The sequence below is a fragment of the Pangasianodon hypophthalmus genome, chromosome 6 (genome assembly GCF_027358585.1).
Source record: "Pangasianodon hypophthalmus isolate fPanHyp1 chromosome 6, fPanHyp1.pri, whole genome shotgun sequence".
NCBI classification, from domain to species: Eukaryota; Metazoa; Chordata; class Actinopteri; order Siluriformes; family Pangasiidae; genus Pangasianodon; species Pangasianodon hypophthalmus.
The window spans coordinates 26,419,608-26,446,760 of NC_069715.1; the positions used below are offsets into that span (position 1 = coordinate 26,419,608).

General features: G+C 36.9%; 1 protein-coding gene across 4 annotated transcripts in view; it reads right to left on the minus strand.

Annotated features, from left to right (window-relative positions):
• Window positions 1–3,490: 3,490 nt before the first annotated feature.
• zgc:158464 (uncharacterized protein LOC791139 homolog) overlaps window positions 3,491–27,153 on the minus strand; it is a 145,714-nt gene continuing 122,051 nt past the window's right edge. For all 4 annotated transcript variants that reach the window (XM_026913597.3, XM_026913596.3, XM_026913600.3 and 1 more), the window contains 3 exons: window positions 19,488–19,662; window positions 17,899–18,018; window positions 3,491–8,567 (listed from right to left, as the gene is read on the minus strand). In XM_026913597.3, coding sequence (XP_026769398.3) covers window positions 8,381–8,567; window positions 17,899–18,018; window positions 19,488–19,662 — 482 coding nt within the window. In that variant the 3' untranslated portion in view covers window positions 3,491–8,380. The remainder of the gene's footprint in view (window positions 8,568–17,898; window positions 18,019–19,487; window positions 19,663–27,153) is intronic.

Sequence of the window (27,153 nt, forward strand, 5' to 3'; positions counted from 1 at the left end):
TTGCAGAACACTGGATAAAATGCAGACACACTCTTAAAACGAACCCTTCAACGATTCTTCAAGGGTTCTTTAAGGATAAGAATTCTTTGCCTTTGGAACTTAAATCTTTTTGTAGCTGGGGAAAATTAACAAATTGATTCAACGAGTTTATTAAGAAAAAGCTAAACAGTAGTGGTAGCAATGCGGGAAGAAAAAGAGTATCGGATCACGATACTTGTCATGATACACAATATACAGTATATCACAATATTTTGTTTTGCCTGGGTTTGCTAGCAAAGTACTTTTTGAAAAAATCCACCTCACATTTCATGTTTCACGTGCCCTCCCTGTGTCTGTGTGGATTTCCTCCCAACTCCCAAAAACATACCAGTAGGTGGACTAGCTTACCACAAGTGTGTGAATGAGTGTGTGAGGTACCCTGCAATGGCGTGTTTTATATCCCCGGAACCCTGGGAGCGAGTGGGAATACACCCTGTATAAGATGCCAGGACATTGCAGGACATGACACACACGTACATTTACACTCTATTTCAATTTAGCAATATAATGTACACTATATGGCCAAGAGTTTGTAGACACCTGACCATCACACTCATATGTGTTTTTTGAGCATCCCATTCCAGGTTTAGTCTCCCCCTTTGCTGTTATAATAACCTCCACTCTTCTGGAAGGCTTTCCTCTAGATTTTGGAGTGTGGCTGTAGGGATCTGCTCATTCAGCCACTACAGCATTAGTAAAGGCACTCTTCATGGACCTATCTTTGTGTAGAGGGGCATTGTCATGCTGGAACACATTTGGGGCCCTTTAGTTCCAGTGAAGGAAATTTGTAATGCTTACATACAATTGTGTGCTTCCAACTTTCTGGCAACAGTTTGGGGAAGTGTAATGGTCCGGTGTCCACTAACTTTTGGCCATATAGTGTGGCTAATCCACCTGTCTCTGTGTTTTTGGTAGGTGGGAGGAAACTGGAGTTCCCTCTGGAGTTACTCTGTTATAGACGTACTAATGACACACACACACACACAGTATCAGTGGCAGTATTTATTGCAATATCAATATCACATTGTCAAATTACCCAACCCCTATTTGACACTAAAGGAGAATAAACAGCTCTGTCTCAGCCTCCCTGCTCTTTCAGCAAACATACCATTTTCTCTCTAGCAAGCCAAGAATTTTTTTATATCTACATTTTTATAGCTTCTTCCTGTGTCATGGGTTTCCTTTGGGTTCTCCGGCTTCCTCCCACCTCCCAAAGACATGCCAGTAGGTGCATTGGCCACACTAAATTCCCTCTAGGTGTGAATGAGTGTGTGAATATGTGTGTGTGCATGGTGCCCTGTGATAGATTGGTGTCCCATCCAGGGTATATTCCCACCTCATGCCCAGTGTTCCCGGGATAGGCTCAGATTTTAACGCGAGTCTGACTAGGATAAAGAAAAAATGAATGGATGAAGGAATGAATGAGTGAACATAGCACACTACACAAAATAGTTCCAGATTTAACTTTAATGTAGTATTTTTTTTTTTTTATCTTTTTTTGAATCATAGTTAAAAAGTTTCAGTTTAAAGCATTTATCCAAGTGTCAGTTATCTTATGTGCAGTATGTTAATTCAACACCTTATATAACAGCTGGCCTGACAATAGTGCCAGCTCCAAGGAAAATCACAGGTTTTTATTAATGCACTTGTTCTAATATGTAATTGTTTCTATAGTAACAGTACAGTTGTTCACCAGTACATTCACGTGCAATTCACTGCACGATGAAAATATGTGTTTAATTGATATGTTGAAGTCTTAAAAAAGATCTCTGTCTTTAAGACAGGGGAATTTGCAGCTTTTGGGTAACATGACAAGCTGCATTTTTCTGGCTTATTAACTTCAAGAGTTAGAAAAAAGAGACGCTGGTAAGTGAATGACTGTTAGCTGCTGTAGCATAAGTGATAAGAGCATTAAGCATAATTATAAACAAATAAAAAATACAAGGAGTCAGTGTATCATAACAGCAATAAAATACTTTGGGATGTACTGTTATAGTTGAATATATCAGCTTTGCTTCATGTAGGACCAAATCACACCACTCTATTGCTGATTATTTCCCAATAAAAGACTCCCCCTAAGTGTTTTATTGCTTAACTGATACATGCTTCATTGCCGCATTGCAGCATATTTGGGGAGAAAAAGGTCTTAAATACTTTTTTGCTGGTTTAAGCACCCATGCAGAGTCTGACCTTTTAATTCAGCTGTGTGTTGTGCTGAAAGAAAATATTGCACATATAGTACATACAGTAAGTAAATACAATTCCCCCTCGTTGTTACACTCTTGTCACATTCTTCTGTTATACCTGACCCTTCATTACTGTAACATGGGACAGACTTTTGTTTTTTTGTTAAATAGTATATAAGCCATTTAGGATTGCATCATTATTGATAGCATTATAGCAGTAGCATTTATAGCATTTTTTAGTAATGACATTTCACTGCGTTTGAGCATATTAACATTGTGTAATTGATTAAGACGTGAAGTGTGACTGTCGCTGGATGTTCCCTTTTGTATTTTATTTGTATCAGGTTTTATAAAATAATTATCAGTATAATGTGAATTATGTGATTTTCTTTTCAGTCAAAAAGCACTTGTATAATGGTATAATGTCTGTTCAATAATAAAGAAAAAATATGCATATGAGAAACAGAAGTAACCTTGATCAGAAAGTTGTCATGAACAAATAACCATAGCCTATGACAAACACACTCCCTTTTAATCATAAAGCATGATAAATGAAGCCTGTCAATCCATGCTCAGATTTTTTTTTTAAACTAAAATGCAAATTACAGCCAGAAGCAGCACAACTGTATGAATATAAACAATGATTTGCTATAACATGTCAAGCTCCATTCAGCCAGTAGGAGAAAAGAAATGTATTATGTATATATATATATATATATATATATATATATATATATATATATATATATATTTATATATATATATATATATATATATATATATATATATATATATATATAAATATATATATAAAAAACATGCATGTAGGCGTGAGGATGTTCTGCCTTCAACATGGCGCTGATTGAATTAATGTAGAGAAGCATCTAGCACAGCACAAACTAATGAAATGTCACAGTAGAGCTATTGCCCTGGGGCTCAGGAAGCTGAACACGCACATGCACACGATGCATGCTGCCATTGAGTGAACCGAAAAGAAAGGTGAGAGAGCATCCTCAAAACATTTCAGCATAGAAACCAATAAAACATGGAGCACATTCATCAGTTCAGTCAGGTACGAGTGGACGTTTCTATTCATGCTGCCTAGGTGACAGACTGCACATAAAAAGTGTGCAGCCTAATAGAATCGAGCAGTGGCTTTACTACTGACTATTTCGAAAATGCTTTTGTTGTGCTATATAGGACAGTTTGTTCTCATTTTTTGTCAATGCAGTGGAAAAACAGCCATAGTGACAGAACACAGACCATTCAGACCCATAAACTCTTTATTTCTTGAACCTCAAGGCCTCCACATCCCCGTTTATTACATTCAGTATATACATTTGGCCATGAAAGTGTACAGATATGTTCTATTAGTGCATACACAGGAGGAAACTAACTTACACACAAATATTAGATTCCGGTGAGGCGACAGTGTATGGTTGAGGACACACACACGCACATGCGCGCACACACACACACACACACAACACACATGGGTGAATAGCGCATCCATCTGAATAGAGCTGAGGGAAGCGTCAGCATCACGCACACAACTACACACACACACATCTTACTAGAAAACACTTGTCTACACAAAGTGAGATGCTCTAACAGACACAACGAAGCAGAATGAAGGGCTTTATCATCCTCTCCTCCTCCATCCCCCATTATCCTGTCTTCCTGCTATTCATCCTCAGACCTGCCATCACACAACAAACCTTTTTTTTTCCTGTCTCCCATCTGCCAGCATCTGATAATTATTTTACAATCCTGTGTGTCATCTGATACCTGAACATGCCGGTCATACACTCTGTTTTTTATTTTATTTTTTTAAAACAGATTAGACTTTATGTAAAAATAACCTCCTGTTAGTATACATTCGGAACCCGACTACGACATAGGCCACTTGGATACAAACGTTGTACATCCTCAAAATAAGGCAAGACACTACAGGTGAAAAATGACACTTTTGGCCAAGTCAGTCGTTCGATTTTTCAGATTTTTGGATCAGTTCCATTAAGGTTTTCCCTTCTACTGTAATAATAGAAATATTAAAACTCAACAAAAAAAATTAATGAATGTTTTTGCCAAGTCACGTGATATACAAGTCATTTTTAAACCTTATAAATCACACTAAATAGAGGGGAAACACATTAAACCAGTGTATTTTTAAAACACATTTTTAGTGATTTTCTGAAAATAATTTTTCCCCTTATATTCAGGATCCAAAATCTCAGTTTCTGGATGAACTGCATTAATGAAATTTTATATCTTCATTTTTTCCCTATTTATAAACTGAAGAACTCCTCAAAATGTTGATGATGATAATTGTTGGATTTACATTAGATATTACATTTATACTGAAAAAGTGGCTTCTTTTGCATCACAGCTCACTGTGTTTTCTTGGATAAACAATAATGAAATGATATTCCAACAAACTGTTCTGTAAAAGCCTTTCTCTTGAGAGAAAATCTACATAGTGAAATAAACATTTTAATTCGAACATAATCCAAAAACTAGATTGTTTGATAGACATATTTGATTAGATGAAACCTCATTTAAATAAATGTATTTTTTAAGTTCCAACACAAAAATACTTTTAAGAATATCAGCAACCAAGTGGCAAATATTAACTGTGATATCTAATATTTTATTCACCTGTAGTGTCTTGCTGTAACAAAAATCAAGCAGTAATTCTTCCGATGTAAATGTAACAACAGTCTTCCAGTCCCTTTTTAAAGTTTGGATTAGACAGTCAGAGAACTCAATCTAAAAACAACACAAAAACACATCTAGAAAATCCAAGACACATAGGCGCATGTATTTTCCTCCCCTCTTCATCAAGCCCATAAGAATTATGGGAACTTGAGACACAAACCTTTGACAGGTCTTGCTGTACCACTGCATCTGTTTTTTTTTTTTTTGTAATCATTAAAAAAATTATTTCCAAGCTTCATGATGCAAGCAGTTCTAAATCTAAATCTAAATGCATTCGACACTGTATGCGACTCAAAATGGTTCGCATTATGGGTTTAAAGGTTTACGAGTTTAATTAGCGACTTTCATCTCGGCTCCTCGTTATTTCCAAGACCTGCAAGGCTTCGCTTCCCCAGCAATAAAGATGATTAAATAAGGCCTTTTCATAAGCAGACTTGCCTGCTGAGAGGCTCACAATCAGGCAACAAAAGCACAAAGACGGGAGAAACCATTGCATATTCCGGGTTTTGGTCTGTACCACAATCAGGCTGTGCATCATGTTTACGCAACACACAGAAATCTGTAACAGGGCATCATGTGGAAAACAAACAGATCAATAGCATACGCACAAGCACCATAGAATTTTTTTGAGTATGCTAATCCCTTTGCTTTGTATACACAAACTCATAGTCTCTCTCTCTCTCTCTCTCTCTCTCTCACACACACACACACACACGCACACACACACACACACAAAGAACTGAACAGAGAGAACATAAAAGGGTCTCAGTCACCTTGTCTGCGAGTAAAACACAGCTATATAATAATCACTCTATAATAAATTACAGTCACAGAACATTCATTTAAAGCAGAAGTTTTTTGGAAAAAAAAAAAAAGAAAAATCAGTTTAACATGTGGACTGATTATTTTTCCTCACCATGCATCTACAGTATAAGGCATGAACCCAAAGGATGTCACTGGCATCACGTACTAGTACAGAGTAACATTTACATACAAATGATCGTAAAAACAAGTGGGTGAGCACAAGAGCACAGGAAACCAACTTCTGATTGAGCTTAACCAAGACAACCTCTTTGTAAAGCCAAGGTACAATTTGGTGGAAATGGACGAGAGGAAAAGGGAGCTGGATCGATATCTGCAATCTTATTGTACCTTATTGATTGGCTGATGGGTGGAATTAAATTGATTTTCTGAGGTAGACAATGCAGACATATTTCATTCTCCCTAGTCACGAGAGTCTTAAGCTGAGGGGGGATTGAATGTAAAGTGGCTCATTTTTATGAAACGCCTGAAACATCCTTTTTCACGCTTCACTTAGCCACACTAGGGCATTCAGTCTCAAGTCAAATACGTTGCCTATTATCTGAACTATCTGAATTTTTGGCTCTGTTCAAATGCACTAAATCTGCACTTGTATTTTTTTAATGCAACTTGTATGTTGTGTGCAACTGGTACAAAGATCAGATTGGAATGGAAAGATAGTTTTAGAGCTAACAAAGACACTCCGGTAATCTGTGAACACTTTACTTAAGGGTGGTAATTATACAAGTACATAAATCCTTCATGACACAAACCTGCATAAACATTTTTACATATATGTAGAAATATGTATATATTTATTTTTCTCCCATGTATTAGCTGCCTACGACAGCTACAAACCAGGGAGAGGAAGGCTAACATGCTTCCTCCGAGACATGTGAGCTGAATCTTTTCGAACCTTACAGGGCAGCGTAACACACTCGGCGGAAAACGTTATCTGCCCTCTTCCATATATGTAAGCCTACAGACACCCATGAATAACATGTGCTGCTGTGAATGACGGGGAGACAGAGAATGCCATCCCTTCCACTCACAGAGCATGTCCACTTTTGCTGTCTCGGACTCCTGGCCACTGATGGCTGTGGCATCATGGGATTCGACCTCATAATCTCCGAACAAGAGGGCGAATGCTTTTCTCTTGCACCACTCGGGGAACCATTTAATTTTTTTTTCTCCTCTCTCTCTAATAGGGGTAGCTTTAACAGTCCAAAAAAGGAACTTTATAAAGTGTTAACAAAGTCCTCCGAAGAGGGGACGGTGGCATACAGCGCCCCCCCCCCCCAAACATGTAAACAACATTTATAATGGCTTTTGAAAAAAAGAAGCTTTCTTCATAACCTCTAAGACAAATGACAGGGTTGTGTTATTAAAATTCACACAGAACATCATGACAACTGACTTTATAGCTCAATGAACTTCTAATTTATTATGATGAATACTCATGATGATGCCATTACAATGTTATGTTGGAGTTATGTATATTTCGTCACAATTTAAAATGAGTTTGATTTTGATGTTTGACATGCAACACCATCATGTGAACCTGACATACAAAAAGAGCTACAAAGTCAGTTGTCCTGACATTCTAATGTGCGTCAGCCTAGAAAGTGTCATAACACAAATGTATGTCAATGAAAATTTGTCACTTGACATAAGGAGGTAATGTCAACTTGACATTATGCTGAAGAAAGCAGTTCCTGTAAACAGTAACTGATGCACTAAGTCTTCATAAATGCTTATGTGGGTTTGTGTCTGTTGTCTTGAAAGATTTATGTAGGTGTCATGTAGGTGTTTGTCAACTTTAATGTTTAAACAATGTATCCTAAAGGGTGAAGAATATACATAATGTATGTTACTCTTTGTAGGGAACAGCAACTTTATAGGACACGGCATTAGTCTCTCGCTAATCTTTCCTGCTAATTCAGGCTGACTCTCTTTCAGAGAGCATAATTTTGATAGAAATACAAACAAAATTTCCTCCAATTTGTCATCTTGGAACTTATCACACTGAAGACAAAAACACATGCTAGAATCCTTTCAGGAAGTTCAAATGAGTTGTGGTATCACAATCGATTCACTAGTGTTAACAAAACAGCAGTTTATACGACATCCTGGAGTTCAGAAATGTCCACAAATGGTTTGCGTGAGATTTTATTACAGTATGCATGAGACCAAACAATCAAAGTGTGGGTGCAGGCCAAAGCTCAGGGTTTTAAGTCCACATGAACAGGAAATGTCAGCGGAAAGGGATGAGGGTGCGCAATAGAGCTGCTGGAAAACATATTATTTACAGATTAGTCTGCTTTGTGTGGTCAGTGTGGTCTCCATAATCCACTGAGCTGAAGGTATGACTCGGCGTAAATTAAAAAAGACTTGAGATTTGACACCATCAGTGGGAAGGTGAGGGCTTTTTTAAAGCCTCTGAAGTCTTCCAGTCTCTGCTGGAGAGTGTTCCAGTAGCACTGTGTACAAGCAGCCATTCACAAAGGCTTAACACACACCATATCAGTCATCAAACATTATAAGATGCTGCTGTAAATGCAGATGATGGATATTCAATCCATCTGTAACAGGCATCTACACGCCGTTTGTTCACCGATCAACTTCTAGACTGGAGGCTAAAGTGTCCGGATGGCCACGGGGTACAGGAGGGACATGTGCTCGGCTCCTTTGATTGGCAGCTTGCGGCTGGAGTAGAAGTGGATGATCTCCGGCACGCTGTCGAACAGACAGCTGTTCTGGCCCAGGATGTACTTGTTGTCTTTGGTTCGCGACAGCTTCATATGCATGAAACCCTGGCTGCTCCTGGGGGGATAATAAAAAATGCATAGTGAGACAAAGGAGGAGGGAAGAGAAGGTACAGGGAAAAGGTTAAGAGGCAATAAAAAATAGTCAGTGATTAGATCTTGGCAGATAGAGGTGCTTGAGGAATTGCAGTTTATTTGCAAACGGGTTGCATATAGTGAAAGATAAAAGTAGCTTTGGTTTATCAAGTTAAGGCAAAAAGACGTCACTTAGCTGTTAAAGGTAAAATGCTAATTACAAGCTCACCCAATGCATACTCATAAGGAAGAAAGAGCTGCATACTGCATTAATTCTTTGGCTGTTTGTAAATTAAAATGATCTAATTGTTCAGAGAGGAAAATATGGAATACAATACAGAATACCACAGAACCAGAGTAAATATTATTCACTACCCAACCTTTACTTTTTCTGTAGTGTTGACTAGTTGGAAAATACAATGTCCTGAGAAAAGGCCAGAAAACCTGTTTACTGAACACTCACTTTAATGGAAGTCTAAGGGCAGTTGTTGAATTCAAGACATTTTTCTAAAACACTTTCATGAATGTATTAATTCTTCAGTCAAAAGTATTGTACATTAAAAAGGAACAATTTTTCAGAGGGAAAATTTCTAAATAAACACACAACAAACACCCCAGTTTCCACAAATGTAAAAAATCTGATTTCTTTATTTTAATAAGTGCTGTGTTAAGTTGGAAATGACACAAGAACAGCTTTATATCATGTCTGTCTCATCAAAAAAGGGTTAAATGGATGCAGTCTGGAATTTGCATTATATAGTCACATATTTTAAATGTTTATTGACAGAATTCAACGACTGCCCTTAGACCTCCATTATAATCACATTTATAATCACACTTTTCTCTTCTCATCCATACACACAGATAAGGTACACAGGGATTAGGTTGAAAAACTCTGGAGTATTCCTTTAATAAAAAGGAACGACCTTTTAAAAATAATTTAGTAAATTTCTACTAACTGTTGGAATAAAAAACATTTTTTGCTAGTGGACTTTTTGAGTTTTTTTTTTTTTTTAATTTAATTTAATTTTTTTTTTTTTTAGTTGAAGATGAGGGAATCAGACCCCTCTCAAACCCCCCTATAACTCAAACCCTGAGTGGGAGGTCTCAGTAAAAAACGGGCTGAAATCAGGCTCAGAACTAACACAAAAACATCTGAGAATAATAGGACACAGGAACTTTGGCTGCAGAATGTATTGATTTTGTCCTGCACTGTAGCTCTCCATCTATGAGGCAGATGTGATTATAGTGTTGTGAGGTCCCAGGGACTGCTCAGAAGGTTTAAGTGAATGAAAAATGTCACGGAGGGAAAGCCATTTGCTGGCGGGGGCTAACGCTGTGAGCACGGCGTTCATGACACCAGCATTTGATCACTGAGATAGCAGAAAAACACCTGCAGTAAGAAAAGGTCCTGAGCAGTCTATTTATCAGTGTGTCGCTTTAAAAAAGGAAGAAGAAAGTAACAGCATATACACATGAACATAGCTATTGTGAGAAAGCGCAGATGGATGAAGGGATTTTAACCTTTACCCACCAGACACGGCTAAATAATAAACAGCATTTATTTATGCATGTATGTGCATCTGAGACAAAGACAGCAACACTACTCCAATCCCCTCATGCACTATCAATGTTGAATTAGAGGTCAGTGCATCCCTCACGTATTTCCTAATTGCATTTGCAAAGAATGCTGCAGAGGGCTGCAGAGTCTCAGAAGTATGCTGGGTGACAACTACAAAAAGGCTGGAGAAGAAGCATGGCAGCGAGACGGTGCTGGTTGGAGAGAAAGGCTGCATGCAGTATGTGCTATGTTAAATATAGCAGGCCTTAATTACGTGCATGCTCCTAAGAATAAGGTGCTTCACAGAAATGCCATTCCTATAAATATTGCCTTTGAAACCCTGAATTTTGTCCACATTCTACAGCAAGGTTCAGATGTCTTTTAAAATCCAAAGGTCCGCTAGCAAGGAGTGTTTTTATTCCTTCAGTTACTACAAATTTGCTCAGTTATGTTATAAATTAAGGCAATAATTTCAACCTAATCTCTATCCTAATTGTGAATGGATGAATACCATGGACCAGAATTTCAAGGCATTTCTGTGTACTGAGAAAAGAAATCATACTAGCTGCAAACACTGCAACTTCTTTTGATCTAAATGATGTTACACAATGAGAATAACGGAATACTCTAGAGTTTTTAAATCTAATGTCTGTCCACCTCATATTTGTGTATGTAAGAATACCATGGACAAGGATGTCTACATGTTTACCTATACTAAGAAAACAACAAAAAATCAAAATGAAGGGCAGCTGTTGAATTCCGTCTATGAATGTGTAAAATGTGTAACTATATAATGCAGCTTCAAAATTACAACTAATAAAGTAATAAGACAGACATGAAAAAGTCTTAACAAAGCTGTTCTTATGTCTTTTCTGACTTTTCAACCCTACAGATAAAAAAAAAACAATCAGGTTACATACATTTGTGGAAACTGTGGCACTTCTGTGTTTAAAAAAAAATTCTCAGAACAACTGGTCCATTTTAATGTACAGATACTTTTGACTAAACAGCTCATGAAATCTTGAAAGATTTACACAAAAATTGTGTTCCACATGCCCTTGTCTTGAATTCAAAAACTGCCACCCCGTCGTTGATTATTTTCCTATATCAGCATTCTTTATTAAGGTTTGTGAAAAACCTGGCTTGTCTTTTTTTTTAAAATAATTACTATAATAATATTATAATAATTATTTTTTCAAAATAATAAGTATGTAGTAAAAAATTTATATTCATTCAACCATTCAATTCGCAGTGGATTCAGACAATTTTTACCAATCAATTTTATTCTGTGTAAACAAAACACCTACTGCTCTAACATGAAATAAAATGTGAACCTCAGCACAAGGCCTCATCGTAATGCTCAGCACATGTTGATGGCTTCGAGGTGACATTAATATTTCAGCAGGCTCAGATATGAAGCATTTATACCTAAAGGTCCCTGTACCTGTAATGCCTCTTTGTGTAGGGTCCTGTTCCTGCTTGAGTCTGCTGAGAGTATATAAATGATCTGATATTACAATACTGTGAAGTCAGACCTACCATGAAATATAAATAAACTCCTCCATCACCTCCATCCATTTATTCTGATCCCTCCCTTTGGTTCGCTTCATTAGCTGGCCATCATTAACCAAGGCTTCATCATCGTTAAAGGAAACGAGAGTCCATTTCGACAACCCCCAGCTCTCCATAGAGGCTCTTAAACTTGTCCAGTGTAGGGAAAACCACTATACGACTAAATGCACTTGCGCTGATTAATCTCACCATCATGGCAGGAAGAGGAACATGGACTTAAGGAGAGAACTAGAAAACCTCACAATACGTCATTATGGAGATTTTTCTTAGGTGCAGACTTGTATCTGATTATATCTAATCCCCTGAAGGCTGCGAGTGGCCATGTGCCAACTTATCTCATCGGAGAAGCACAAACAAAGCGAAAACGCAATTTATCAGGATGACTGAGATGGGAGATATGCCAGCAATTGTTCTCGCTGAAACTGGTGGCATTATCATTGTGTCACTTTAATTGGGTTCGGTAATTTCTGACCCAGGATTCATTTCACATGCGAGATTTAGATAAAGGGTCTCGGCAGTACATGGTGATGACTTGTATCTCGCAAAACAGACGACTCACAATTGCCACTGAATATAAGTAAGGAATAAAACATGATAGGGCATGCTCTTATAGCAAAATAATCAATAATCAGTTACTGTTACCACCTTAGAGCTGGTTATGTTCCCATATCAACATGTCACAAAGTGTTTTAATCTTCTTACACCACAGCAGTTTGACAACAATTCTGGTTACCGCGTGGTTACAAAGAGCTGACACTGGATACTCCTTCCTAAATAAATAAAATAAACAACCTAAATAAACATCTCCTCACAAAAACCTCACCATATCAACAATTACACACATTTTAAATCTGTTTATATGGAGTCTCCAGCATACAAGTTAATGTATAAGTAGTTACTATATAAACAATAACACATTCGATTGCATTAACATAAACCTGTGATTTGATGTTATAGAAAATTAATCTGACTAATCAGAATGAAGAATTTAACAGTACTGTGGTTTAATGTCTGTTAACACCATGACTATTGTTCCAATGGCAGTAAATCAAGCGCAATGGACTAGAGAAAGCAAAGCAAACAAAAGATCTTGTCTATATTTAGTTACAGCACACAGTCATGAATAGATGAATGTTAATCCAGGGCTATTTATTTTATATTTAATAATGTGGAAAATTGCTTCTGCACACATTTGAGGGCTATTAATAGATGATGAATAAACTGATGTTTGTGTACGCTGAGGTTTTAAACGCATTTCCAAATTTATCTTAGCATCCACTTTAGTAAATCTACCACCTGTTGGCAATGAATTAGAAAATTTTAAGGAGATCTTCCTTTCAGACCTACATGAATACAACAGTTTGCTAAAAAAAATAATGTCGTCAGTCAGCCAGAATATGTTGCGTGTTTAATCACACGCCTAAATCATCACACACTAACAGCAAAATACACTGCGGCTCAGCAGTTTCATAAAACAACAGAATAAGTCTATATAAAAAAAAATAAACATACAGATTAAATTACAACTACATTTTCATCTAAATAATTGTCTATTGTATAATTTCACCTTTAAACTCTATTCGCCCCAGCACATACTTGAGAATGATGCTGGTGTGGCGCAATACCAAACCGAGGGGAAGAAACCTTGATTTAATTTTATGACTGCTTCATTATACAGTGTAGGTTATTTTTGTCCATTTTTATAGATAACAGTGTCACAGTGTCAGAAACCACATAAACAAGTCTGAGATACTGAATAACTTGACATGGCTTGAAGCGAATGTGGGACGATTGTGGCATGAGGTGTGCACAATGCTAAACCGGAGGCTATAACTTTTTTTTTTTTTTTGGCCAGCAACACTGGCCTCATAGCTTCAGTACCAAACTAAAGAAGACAAACTTTGGGAATACGTCTTAGCAGATCCACTACATTTGTGGTAAGAGGGAAAATCATGTAAATTTTTTTTTTGACCTATCATTATAATATCTTTAAACTTTTACATACTTTTGTGTTTTGCACGATGATGTCACTTTTACATTATATTACTATATTACATATTCCCAGATTCAGCATAAACCCACCTATTAAACACAACTATATACAGTACAGTCAAGTGCAAAGGTTTGCATATAAAGATGACGAAGAATTTTAACGTATAGCAAAAAGACATTTCGTGTGTTAGGTTCACAGATGTTCCTTCATTACACAAATGACAAAAACAGTAAAATAGGTTAGGATATTATCACGTTCTAAATAGGTTAGGATATTAACACGTTACTGTTTCTATAGTAACAGCTTATTCACAGGGACTTGAATATAAGACTAATTATAAACAGCTTAAAAATGTGTTGTAACTTAACAAAGAAAAACATGTACTCATTGACATGGTAAAGTTTTCCGTAAGGAGTCTCCAGTGTCACGTTTTCCAACACAGGAAAATCTTCAGAAATTTACATTTTCCATTTTCTTGGTAACATGACAAGCTGTGTTTTTTTTTTTTTTTTTTGTCTTATTAACTTTAAGAGGTGATTGAATGACTGTTTACAGCTGATATAATGTTAGTTATCACAGGAACTAACTTTGACATTCCCACAACACAGTGTTATTATATTAAAAATAGTTAAAAGGTACAATGCGATGTTCTTTAATAAATAAAAAATGGGAATCATTAACAAATTGCTGTGGTATAAGAAGTATATAATATCAGCTAGATGAAAACCAATCCATATAAAATAAAAGAGCACCAGGTAGCAGGACATGCTGTTTTCCTCTATTGCATTACTCACTACATTTATGACAAAGGAAAATGGTGCACACTGACAAAGCGTCACTTACGAGTTGACCCAATATCTGTAGTTTCGCAGGAAAATGCACTCAGAATCGTGAAGCAGTGATGCTCTAAAGGCGACTGTAGAACTGCTTTTATATTCCTTCCTTATATAATACACATATTAAACTCCACTTATATTCCCTCGCTTCATTTTTACACCATTACTACAGTCAGGACCTTCACCTTTACATCTAACATACTTCATCTGATCTTATATCCATACACGCAAAGAGATGATGTGATTAAGTGACTCTGTCCTGTGTGATTAAAACATCCCCTTCTTTAGTAGGGGATAAAATGAGAATCCGTGTGTGACACTGAAAGCCCTCATCTTAATGCACAGCACATGTTGATATCTTCGAAGTGACATTAATATTTCAGCAGGCTCAGATATAAAGCATTTACACCTGAAGGTCTCTTGTACATGTAATGTCTATTCATGTAGGGCATTTCCTCCAACGTGAGAGTACAGATGATCTGCAGACAAATTATGAAATAAACAAACTTCTCCATCACCTGCATCCATTAATCCTCATCTCTCTATTGACTTGCTTCATTAGCTGGCCATCATTAATCTGAGCTTTCATCATCATTAGAGGAGATGAGAGCACATTTCAGCAACTACGAGCTTCCATGAGCCTTAGAGCCAAAGTTTCTTTTTCATACTCTCTCTGCCTCGTTCTTTTCATCTCTCTGTTGTGTCTGTACAGCCATAATAAAGGTTACTAAGACCATAACATGATAAGACAGGAGTAGAGAGTTTTAAAAATAAACTTTGCTCTGTTCTGTCTACGTTTATTTTTCAAACTCTCTCTTCCTGCTTATTTTCATCATTATGTTGTGTCTTTATATCCATAGTAAGGGTAAATGAGACATAAACGCAGGGTCAAACTCAGGACAGCATCATGTTGCCCTCACTGTGACACACTCCTTAATGTTCATCCTGGTCTTTAATTTAAGTCCAACAGAAATAGCAGATCTGATCTCAAGTCTTTAGTCTTAGCTCATGTATTGTGTGTTATATGTGGCCCTAGACTGTGCGGGATCACTTGTTAAATCCTATATGACGTGTGATACCAGTGTATAGCTGTATTTTCTGGCACAAGACCACTGTAAAATACTGATTCTGCTGAAGATTTTGAGGAGCTAATAACCAATTATAGTAGCTGACATATTTTTGTGGTCGAAATGTAAGCAGACACTAATGGTTATAGGAATACGTCAGTGTTGTTCGGCTTCATCTTGATTTTCCACATCTGTAGTGTATGTGTGATTACATCATGTGAAATTTGTTTCGAACTGTTGAGTACTGTCAAGAATGTTTATATGAAACATATTTTTGTAGAAATCTTAATGCGTTTGTTAAATACTGTCAAGGTTTATTTAAAAATATTTTCTAATATAGTAATATAAGGGCAGTTGTTGAACACTGTTAATACAGGCTTATATATAAAACATTTGGATTAACTATATTTGTAGAAGTCTATGGGACATTGCTGAGTACTGTCAATAAAGTTTTATGTAAAACACATTTTGTATAATTATTTATATATTCAACAACTGCCCTTAATACGTCCTTTATATGTGACAAGTAAACAGTTTTTCTTCTTTTCTCAGTACAGCAAAAATATTATCAAAATTATTATCCATGGTAATTGCACATATGCTACAGATGCGGTGGGTCAAGATGAGGCTGGAGTATTCCTTTAACCTGTACTTCACTGATATCATTGTTCAATTTTCACACTCAAAACAGAATTAAAAAACATTTATCTATCTATCTATCTATCTATTCACTCTTTTCTTGTTTTTATCTGTTCCTTTTTTAATTACTGATGTTTTATGATCACTAGTTCTGCCAACACCAATATGGAACCTTTGCAGAATTTAGGAATAAGAGGACTACTCAACATGTAACTCAGTAAGTACTTTGACCTGCATTCTCACTGTTACGGTAGGCTGTGCGTTAGTATGACAGCTCTCGCCGCTTCCTTCTATCTCTCTCTCCATCTCTCTGCCTCAACCCCCTCCATCTCTGCCCGGTGAGTGAATTAAAGTTGACTCTGTTAAAGGTGACCATCTCTGCTTATGGTCATGGAGGTGGCCTAAACTAACCAGGGGGCCGTCAGTTTCCTTTACAAGAGAGAGGGCCTGGTGCAATCGGGGGCAGTCAGTCAGAGAGAGCAGAGACTGCAAGCAAGTAAAAAAGCCCCAATTTATAACAACAGGACATGTCAGCAAAAATAATAAAATTGGCATAGGAACAAGAGATAATGAGGACATTCATTAAAACCTTTGTAAAAGGTGGTGAGCCATTTCCACAAAAAAAATGCTGAGGGTGCAGAAAACTATGGAGTGAGGTAGAACCTCAAATAATTACAGCTGAATTGTTTAAAAAGAAAAGTTCAGCCAAAAATGAAGTCCAAAGTCCTTTACCCCAAATATAGTAAATCAGCCAAGACATGTTCAGCTTTGCTCTCAAGTTATGAAGCTAATGTTGCCAACAAGTAAAGGGAGTTTATAGCCTCCAGTTTAGCATTGTGCAAACAGAAGGTCTAAATAATCATACACTCTCCTCAAACTGTGTTCAGACTTGCTATGTTTACATGCACATCAAATTCTGTTTAAGGTCTATATTCAGGTTGCAGCCATATTCCGAATATGATGTTTACATGCATACAGGCATACTTACATCATTGTTGTAAATATGTCCGAGTTGCCACTCCTAAATTCCTAGCCTACAGCTAAGCATCTGTTAGCACCCATAATTCCTTGTGGACTGAGCATGCGCATATATCGCCTTTCAGTGGATTTTCTGAATAAGGTGTTTACATGTAACAAAATTCCCATTAAAACAGACATATTCCAGGGACGGGAATCAGAATTTAGGGAATCAGAATATTGTCTTAATCTGAATCGAGCAATTTACATGACTCAATGCTACTTTGAATATTGCCAAATTCCAATTAATCTCGGAATATTGGTGTGCATGTAAATGTAGCCATTGTTAGCTATAAAAATGGACAACAGAATGTGTGTGCAAGCCTTCTCATGAGTACTCAATCCAAATGGGAATATATATTTCTAATAATAGAATAAATATCATACTTCAGAAACACATTAGAGTATTATATGTTATAAACTGTTCATTTTTAAAATAAAAATGCCTAAAAGTGCCTAGACTACTATGTGATAAATCATACACTACACTATGGTAAAATAGCAATTTAAAGCACCCTAAGTCCACATAAACCTGACTTCTGGAACAAAATGTGCTGGATTTCAGAGACAGACACTGCTGAGTGTGGAAGGAGAGAATAAAGTGCAGTATTTCAGGATTGTGCTTTTACTTGAGAGAGAGGGAGAAGTCGTTCTTGCTGGTCTCGCTGTTTCTCACTAGGTAACTGGCCTCTTTACACAACCTCAGCAATGACTCAGCGTCCGTTCGACTGATTGCTCCGTGATACCAGCTGAGAGATGAGGAGAAGAGAGAGAGAGAACCAGAATGAGAAAGTGTACCTATGAATATATTTATAACATGTTATAACTTATTTGTATTTTACACATTGTTACAGTTACTTATGAAAATGTATTGCACTTTGTATCAATGGGTACACTGCATTATATATTTGTTAACAGAATGCATTATAAATAGTGTCTGCAACATATAACACCAAAACCAAAGAAGTTCAGCCTCAGTTTGTTGAGTGCATTACATTGTCATTGCTTGTTCCTTCACCATTCGTAAGCTATTTTCTCTAAAACAAGCAACTATGTCTGTGAAGGTTTTTTTTTTCAATCAGAATTGTTCAAGTTTAATTTATTCATACAGCACAAGGCAGCTTTGTAGAAATTCAGATTTAGACCTGAAGGAGCAGGCTTGAGGCAATGGTGGCAGGAACAATGTTAGGCAGAAACCCTAAGAGGAACACATCCTCTTGTGGACTGTATGAACTATACTGTGACATTAACAGGGGACTTTCTTAAACAGAGTAACCACGCCACCACCTATCCTTTTCGTGCCCTTTACTGGGGAATAAGGCAGCAAGCAGTGTAAAGATTCATAAAAAAACAACAAACACTGGTGAAAGGAATGGTGGTCAAAAATGGTTCTGAAAAAGATTTTCTGTGGATAGTGGTGTGACAAAGTAATACATGTAAAGGTAAATAATCTTGGAGACCTTCAATCATTAATCTGATCTGCTTCATGGTGAGTTTCATGCTTCATAATGAAGCACATCAGATGAGTATCAGATCGTCTTCCCGATTACAACACAAGACCATGTCGAAATTACCTGGCTACAAATCTCTATGGACATTTCAGGAACCTTTACAGCAACTCCAAAAATGTTTTCATGCCTTTTACTTTTACTACTGAAATGGAATTTTTAAAAATCTATCTTTAGCTAACAAGCAATCACCATAGCTTGCTTAATATCAATAAACATATTTCCATTAGGAGTTCTAGTTTTGAAGAACTAAATGGTTCCTGGAACTATCCGGAATGAGCACTAGACAATTTCTGGGCAAGGTCCTGGTTTGCACTTCCACTGCATTGCAGGGACCATAACGATTATGTGAGTTAACAGAAGTGTGCGTCGAATATACAGCTGTAATGATCGGACAATTTGGATTTGGATGCACTCATTTAAAAGGCAATGTTAAAATATATCATTTTATCATTTTATAATTAATTCTAAATGTAATATTATAATTATATTTTTTAATCTGATGTGTAAACAGGTTAGAAAGTTGATTTGCCCATCAAATCAAAAATAGACCTATATATTTTGCATCACTTCTGCTGTAGTTCTCATTCACCTTTAGTCCTTAATATTTCAGATTCTCATTGGAAATGCACTTTCTTCTGGCAGTTTATTGTTGTGAGAACTTTCTCAGAACAGTGCATAAATTTTGCCTTTATCTCTCACACACTCACAACTGGCTCTCCAGTGGCATGGTGGGGTCGATGCGCTCGCCCAGTGTCGGCATACACTGCTCCACCGAACTCATCTTCATGTTGACCAGGCAGCCGCTGGAGTGGCGCTGGGGTGGCCTCGACTTCCCGTCTTTCGTCGGAGACATCCTGCCTTTCTCCACCCCCTCGAACTGGACTGCAGAGCAAACACAAATACATGGAAGGTCATCATGACAGCATAGATCCAAACAACTGTCCCCCTCAGTTGGAACTGCATTCACAGGAGACGGTTCAAATTCGGCTTTGTTTAATTTTTTGCCAATAACCTGGTTATATTCCTCATAATACATGAGTTGAGCCACAGTTCTGAAAGAGAAGTTTTGTGTTTCCTCCAATATTTTCCCAGCCATTTTTCAGAGTTCTTTCAGCACTAATGTGTAATATATGTTTTGTTGCTGAGCAGCATGTGATACCTTCACACAAACACTTTGGGGGGTAAACCCATGTATCCAGAGATGTAGAGATCGGTAGATGTTGGGGAAATATGGGAAAATATTTCATGACATACAGTGTAAATGATTATATACGTTAAATAATATTTTGTTACTGAATACAGAATACCGATGTTCATAAAAGGTAAAAGAAGTCATATTTAACCTCCCTAGATATCAAACAAACATCTCCATTAGTTTCTTTAATCACATTTTATTGCTACTATGGTGAGAAACAGGATGAACTGATCAGGATCATGCATGTCCTGTTTCTTTTTCAGAAGCTACTAGCCAGCCAGCTACTCTGTGAGCTCAGGGATATTGAGGTGACAGCTGATGAAGTACTGGACGTCTACTGTAAGAGAAGAAAAATAAGTGTAATTCTAGCAAGATGTTATTTCCCTATTACTAACATGTTATTTTAATAATTTTCAGTGGAAATGTCATAAAGGTATTTTATTTCCTATGCTTATTAACATTATTAATATTGCACATGTGGTAGACTGCCATAAATAATTAAACCAAATCCAACCTTATCACTCTTATCACTTTAATTGTACAGATCACATCTACTCACATCATGATTTTATTAATTCCTCACTACACCACTGCAAGCATGCAGCATGTCACCAGCAGCTTAATACAAGATCAGATTCTGTTTTTTTTTTTTTTTTTTTTTACAAAGCTAGCTAAACATTTGACGCGTTGTACTTAAAGACTGACTCTGCATCACTACTACGGAGCTTTAGACTATGCAGCTGTAAAGCTGACACCAGCTCTGTTTCTCTTGTCTTTACCAGTTTCATCACATTTGATCAGTACTGCCATGGCATCTGCTCAGGGCCCTCTGATATGATGACACTACTAGAAATAGCAAAGTTTGCAGATGTAAACTGGGAGATGAGTCTGGTTCTGGTGCTCATTCATTTATATTTATTTCACAGAATCTGGGATAATGTCAAAATAGGAATACACAGAAGGGCAGAGAAAATGATACTTTCCTCAGGTCATTGTCAGAACTCGTTAGCAGCCAGTAACATTGAGTCAAATGTGCTTTCAGCAAACTGGCAAGAAATATATAACATAGGGATATATACATGCAAAAAGGGCATCAGTGCATATATATATATATATATATATATATATATTACATTAAAGGAGCAGTTTGTAATTTTTAGTGGCTTTCCACCTGACCAACCCCATCCTCTATAATAAAACTACAACTCATGCGTTGCCTTTTAAGGAAAAGGAGCACAACTGAGCAGCTCTGTACTGTGGGGGTGGAGCTTATTTCTGGGCTTCAAAAATATAAAAAAGAATCTAAAATAAAGAAATTAGAGCAGCTCATTTAATGTCAATATTACAAATCACAGGTTTTTGTTAGGTATCTTTAAAACTGTATTATTATTACAGAACCAGAAACTACAATATGCAGCTTTAAAAATGATAAAAATGAAACAATGTAGTATTCTATCACTAAAATAGTTTAACTACTTGATTCAAAATTTAACAATGCTACTGTACCACCTTGCTAGTGGTTAATGTAGTTTCAGCATTCTCTGTAGTGTAATAACATCATTCTTCAAATCTATTTTGAAAAATGTTTTGCTGTAGCTACATTAGAGCAGCATGCCATATCCTTCTACAACATATACTAGGAGATGCACTTGACGTGATGCCACTCCAGCAGGGGGCATCACACAGGAAAGTGGGACACAGATCTGTTTCCACTCCCTCTCACTGAGCTATAAAAATGACACACACAGCTCTGCCATATATTCTCTCTCTCTCTCTCTCTCTCTCTCTCTCTATCCCTCTCACACACCCACACACAAACACACCCGATGCCTTTCTGTTCCACAGTGCTTTGAAGAGCAGCTGCTCAACACAAAAGAAAAGAAGAGGAATCAATCGGACACCACTGTGTACACATACCACAGAGAGAGAGAGAGAGAGAGAGAGAGAGAGAGAGAGAGACAAAGCAAAGGCAGAAAAACTGTCTGTGTTTAATCATTGAGTATGCTGTCGCCAGTCGTCAAGGTTAAAAGCGTCCCACAGGCCCCACGGGTGTGTGTACAGTGGGCAGGTGTGTGATAGTGCAGGCCGTAGATCCGGCCTGGCGCTACCTGAGATAGACGTGGGAACGTAGTGTGGCAGAATAACCAGTAAACACACTTCTGCTTGTAAATGCACTCTTATCTCCCAACCAGCATGAGAACTAATACCAGCTGTCCAATACTTGACGACACCTAACACACACACAGAAACACACGCACACACACACAAGCTAAAGAAAAAAGTTTAATGTTTAAAGTTTAATTTCAGTTTAAAAAAGAGCAATATATACAATATTAATATCATGATTACGTATTTCTGTATCTTATTTTATCTTATAGAAACAGCAGTTGGTTGGACTTTACAAAAATATTTTTTAAATATATTTTTTCATATTAACTATGTACATTTGTAATTTTTTGTGTACCACTACTGTTTTGCTGCCATTTTGTTTAACAAACCTAAAAATCTTGATGTATATCATTTTATCACTTATATTCTATGTTGTGGATCATCAGGTGAAACATGTTACTTCCTGTTATCACTTATGTTATAGCAGCTATAAAGAACTGTTCCCTCACCAGCCTCTCTTATTTCTCTCTTGAACTTAATAAGACAACAACAACAACAAAAAAAAAAAAAAACGCAGCCTGTAATGTTACAAAGAAACTGCAAAGTGTTCCAAAACACTGACACTGGAGACTCCTTACATAAATGTTAAGTAAACATCTCCTTATGGAACTTCACTGTATCAATAATTATACATTTTCTTTCTTAAATACCAACATGTCTTTTAATCTGTTTAATACTGGACAGTATTATTGTTGCTCACATATATGTTTATTAAAGACACCAGTTACAGCTTTCATCATCATTGAATCATCACACAATACAGCAGAAGAATATCATATTAACTACATGAGCTGCTTTGACAAATAATTTTTAGCTGTATTAAGTGTCCTTAATACATTTTTATATTCTGTGAGAAATACTGAAATAGTGGTTCATGCAAAAGCAAAAAAGATCACAGGAGAAAGCCTACACTTCTTGCAGTCACACTCAAGGCAACAAGTCATTTGTGCTGCCTCACAGGTCAGGGGTCACAGGTCACAGGAAGCGCCTGCAGTCACATGGCTGTCAGTCTCTTGTCGCTATAATGTGTGCCATCTGCAGCCTTCAAAGAGTAGTTTTATTCACACGATGCTCCACGTCCCCTTCACTTCCTTTCCCTTAGACTTTGCAGGGTGTGTTTCTGTGAATGTGTGCATGAGCATGTGTCTGTCTATTATGCCAGACTTTTAATGTGTATTAAGAGCCTGATGTACCTTGTTCACCAGAACTTGTATTAGCAATTTGATTCTCTCCTTTTCTCTTTAAAAACTTCATCACTGTAATTACTCTAAAAGGCTCTCAAGATCCATACAGCACTTAATCAATGTTTAGCCTTGTGGCAAATAGCGTATTACATCACATCCTCGCACAATGTCAAACGAGGATCTGTTTGTCTGAGCATCTTGCACTGAGCTCTCCATATTGATCTGGCATTATCATGCAAAAGGTTCTGGGAAAAGAAGTTTTCAGAGCAAATATTTTAATCCTGGTCTTGTGTGAATACAACAAAGTATATTAATCATTTCATATCAATCATTTCAAATGAGCAGTTTATCCACTGCAAGAGAATATGTACTTACTTTAATACCACAGCCCTGTTGAATTATTGAATCGGATTGGTCAGAAGGTGTTGATTAATTTTGTGTAAGGTTTATATTAATGCGCTCGTTCGAGTATGTTATCAGTTCTATTGTAACAGCAAAGACTAATTATTAGGGGATCAAACAGTGTTGTTATTTAACAAAGAAAAATTAGTAATTATTTCTATGGTGAAGCTTTCTGTAAAGAAGTGTTTATTTAACATTTATGGAAGGAGTCTCCAGTGTCAGCGCTTTTTTCCACCATCGCTGTCTTCAGGACAGAGGACTTTGCGCATTCTTGATTTTTTTTGCCTTATAAACTTATTAGCTTATAAGGGTCCCTGGAAGTTTAGTCGTTAGGCCATGGCGCTCTAAACATCGTGGCCTGGGTTCGAATCCTGTCCAGGGAAGCAACCCCAGCCACCGGGGTTGCACAACACAGTGCAGTTCCAGCCACGGTCCCAAGCACGGATAAAATTGGGGACGGTTGCATTAGGAAGGGTATGAAGTGTAAAAACTGTGCCAAATCAAATACCAATGATCTGCTGTAGCGACCCCTAACTGGAGCAGCCAAAAGAGGAAAAACAACAACTTATTAACTTATAACATAAGTGATAACAGGAACTATAGATGGTTAAAAAGCATGATGTGCCATTCATTAATCAAATGGCAAATTGCGGTATAAGAGAAATAAAACACTTCAGGGAATGCTGATGAAAAAAAAAACCTCAGGAATCATTTTTCTGCAACAGCACACACCAAGTGTTTTATTCCTTACAATTCAGTCACTATGCGACAGTCTAAATCTTGTCATCAAGGCACCTCCATTTACAATATTCCCACTTTAACCTAAGGCAGTTAACAAAAAGCATTAAAGCATTACATGGTCAGATTATTCACAAAGGGAAATGACACGTGTATATTTTTAATGGTCTCTAATGTGTATGTGACAGCTGTATAAACGCCTGAAGCTGTGAGACTGACAGACACTCCCAGTTTTCGTTTAGTGAGTGAAGTACGTTTTTTTTTTTTTTTTATAGTAAATGGTCAGTTGCTATGGAAACTTACTGGCAAAACTGTTTTCAGCATCTCAGTGCTGTCATAAATGTCAAGCCACAACAGGATCACAATAGGCATAACAGAACTCATGTGTATGTGTGAGAATGGGACAGGAGAAGAATGAGGAAAATAACTAGGGGAATTAAGGCTGCTGTCTGTTTCTCACTGGTTTTTAACTTTTAACAGTGGTTTTAACATTTGTCCGGTTGCAGAAATGTTCTCTTACGTTGTATTAAAAAAAGATATACCGTCTGGTAAAATTTACCTGTCATTTTTTCCCCTCACACTGGGCTCGATGTGTTAGCTAACTAGCATGGAAGATACAGCTAATTTGCTTTGCTAGCAAAAGAGCATGTGATGTTTAAGCTAGTAAGATAGTAGCAGCCAGCTATGCCATAAATTGAGATTACTAAATACACTTGACTTACTAAAAATTATATTTTAAAATTAAAATAAAATTATATTTATCCTGGTATTATACAGGACTTTAGAGATTATTAGAGAGAATCAGCTAGTTCCCTACTGTACTACAACAGTACGTGTTTCAGAAAGTGAGAGTTTTAGAAGGAAACTTTTTTTTTTTTTTTACAGACAATTTACAGTGAATAATTTTATAACAACAGATAGAGATAAAAGTTGCAATAATGTACATATTATCTGATTTTACAGACATACTCTCAAATAATTATGGTCCAATACTTGGAGAAGAACCCACTGAATACTATTAACATGCTTTAATTGCAATATGTAAGATGACAGTTAAACTTGTCATCTTTAGAATGAAGACTGCTTTTCCCCAAACCGTGTCACTATTTGCGACAATTTTTTTAAATGAGGATATTTACATACACATATTTGCATATTTCTGCTCCTCAATATTACATTAGTTGGATTCTTATATCTGAATATTTACACCACCATAAAGCATGTTCCTTAATAACAAATGATGCAGACAAACAATGGATAGAAAACAGTTTATTGACTAAGTTAATAACATAGTTAGCATTCATTTCATGTCACTAATAAGCTGGCTAACATTGGATACTGACTACAGACTGCATAGCATTTTTCCTCACAAGCTACAATCACTTTGTAAACACAATTATATTCACTACCAACAGGCCCACCATGAATGTCTGGGCCCAGGACAAAATGTATGTTTTCCACCTACATATTTTGATCAAACTGGCCTATTCCTCACATCATTGGATCCCCTGGTTATCCACCCTAACAGAACTTGGACAACTTCTCCATGGCTACCAAAACCTCAATTTCATTGTCTAAAATTTTACGAAAGGATGGTACAGGTCTATAAATAATACCTTTTTGTGGAGATTTCTCTGTGCACCATCACGTTTTTGTGGAGATTTCTCTGAGCACCATCATTTCTTGCATCTAACAATAGTGATGCAATAGATTTGATTATGATTAATTAAAACTGTTAAACTGTTGAGAAAGCTGAGATCACACATGAGGCCGATTTTGCTGCACTGCAACCACCATGCACAACGCAAATGAGGCCAAGATCTCAAATGAAATTAATAGCTTAACATCTTAGCTGTGGCTAGCAATATTGAGGTGAGATGAAGAATCTTTGGAGAAAAGAAGCAGAAGTCCAAGTCCTACATAGTATGTTGAAAGTTTTGAACATTAGGAGCTTGTAGGTAATTACCTTGCTTGGGAACCTGTCCGAGTTGATTGCCAGCAAGCAAACTAACTTGCCAACCATAAACAGTAAAAACACACAAACGTTAAAGATATAAAACATCATACCATCTAAACAAGCCTCCCAAATGACTGCATCGAATGTGCCTCTTTTATGGAATAATGTATAGTCTGAGCTTAAAGTAATAATATATACACTCAATATTTCTCAATTAAGCATCTTCTGCACTGCAACACAAGAGTTTCTTCAGACATCAACAAAGCAGTTGTGCTGTTGATCAATTATGCAAATTTGCATGTCGCCAAAGTTGAATTTGCCATAATATTTCCCACCCAAAAGTCTGTGATCGTTGTGAATTTACTCATGACATTTAACTAACAGTAAACTGGACCTTATGAAGAACCCTAGAGAAGAGTGAAAGAGCGAAGCAGATAATTAAGAAGAGCATTTGGTTTCCGATTGAGCAGGTCATGCTTTGAGATCCCTAACCAGCACTGAGCACACTCTCCTCCTGACCTTCCCTAGTCTTATAAGCCAGACTTCTAGTATTTGCTATGGAGTCTGGTGTATTTCATCAATAAACATGGCCAAAGGCCGCCTACTTTTTCAGAAAGAGCGAGTTAACTGGCATTCTGTGGATTTCTTTTCAGTCCATTGATTATATTTTGCTTTGAAAAGCTCTTGCAGTGCACAGAAGTACGTAAACATATGTAAAGATACTGAAG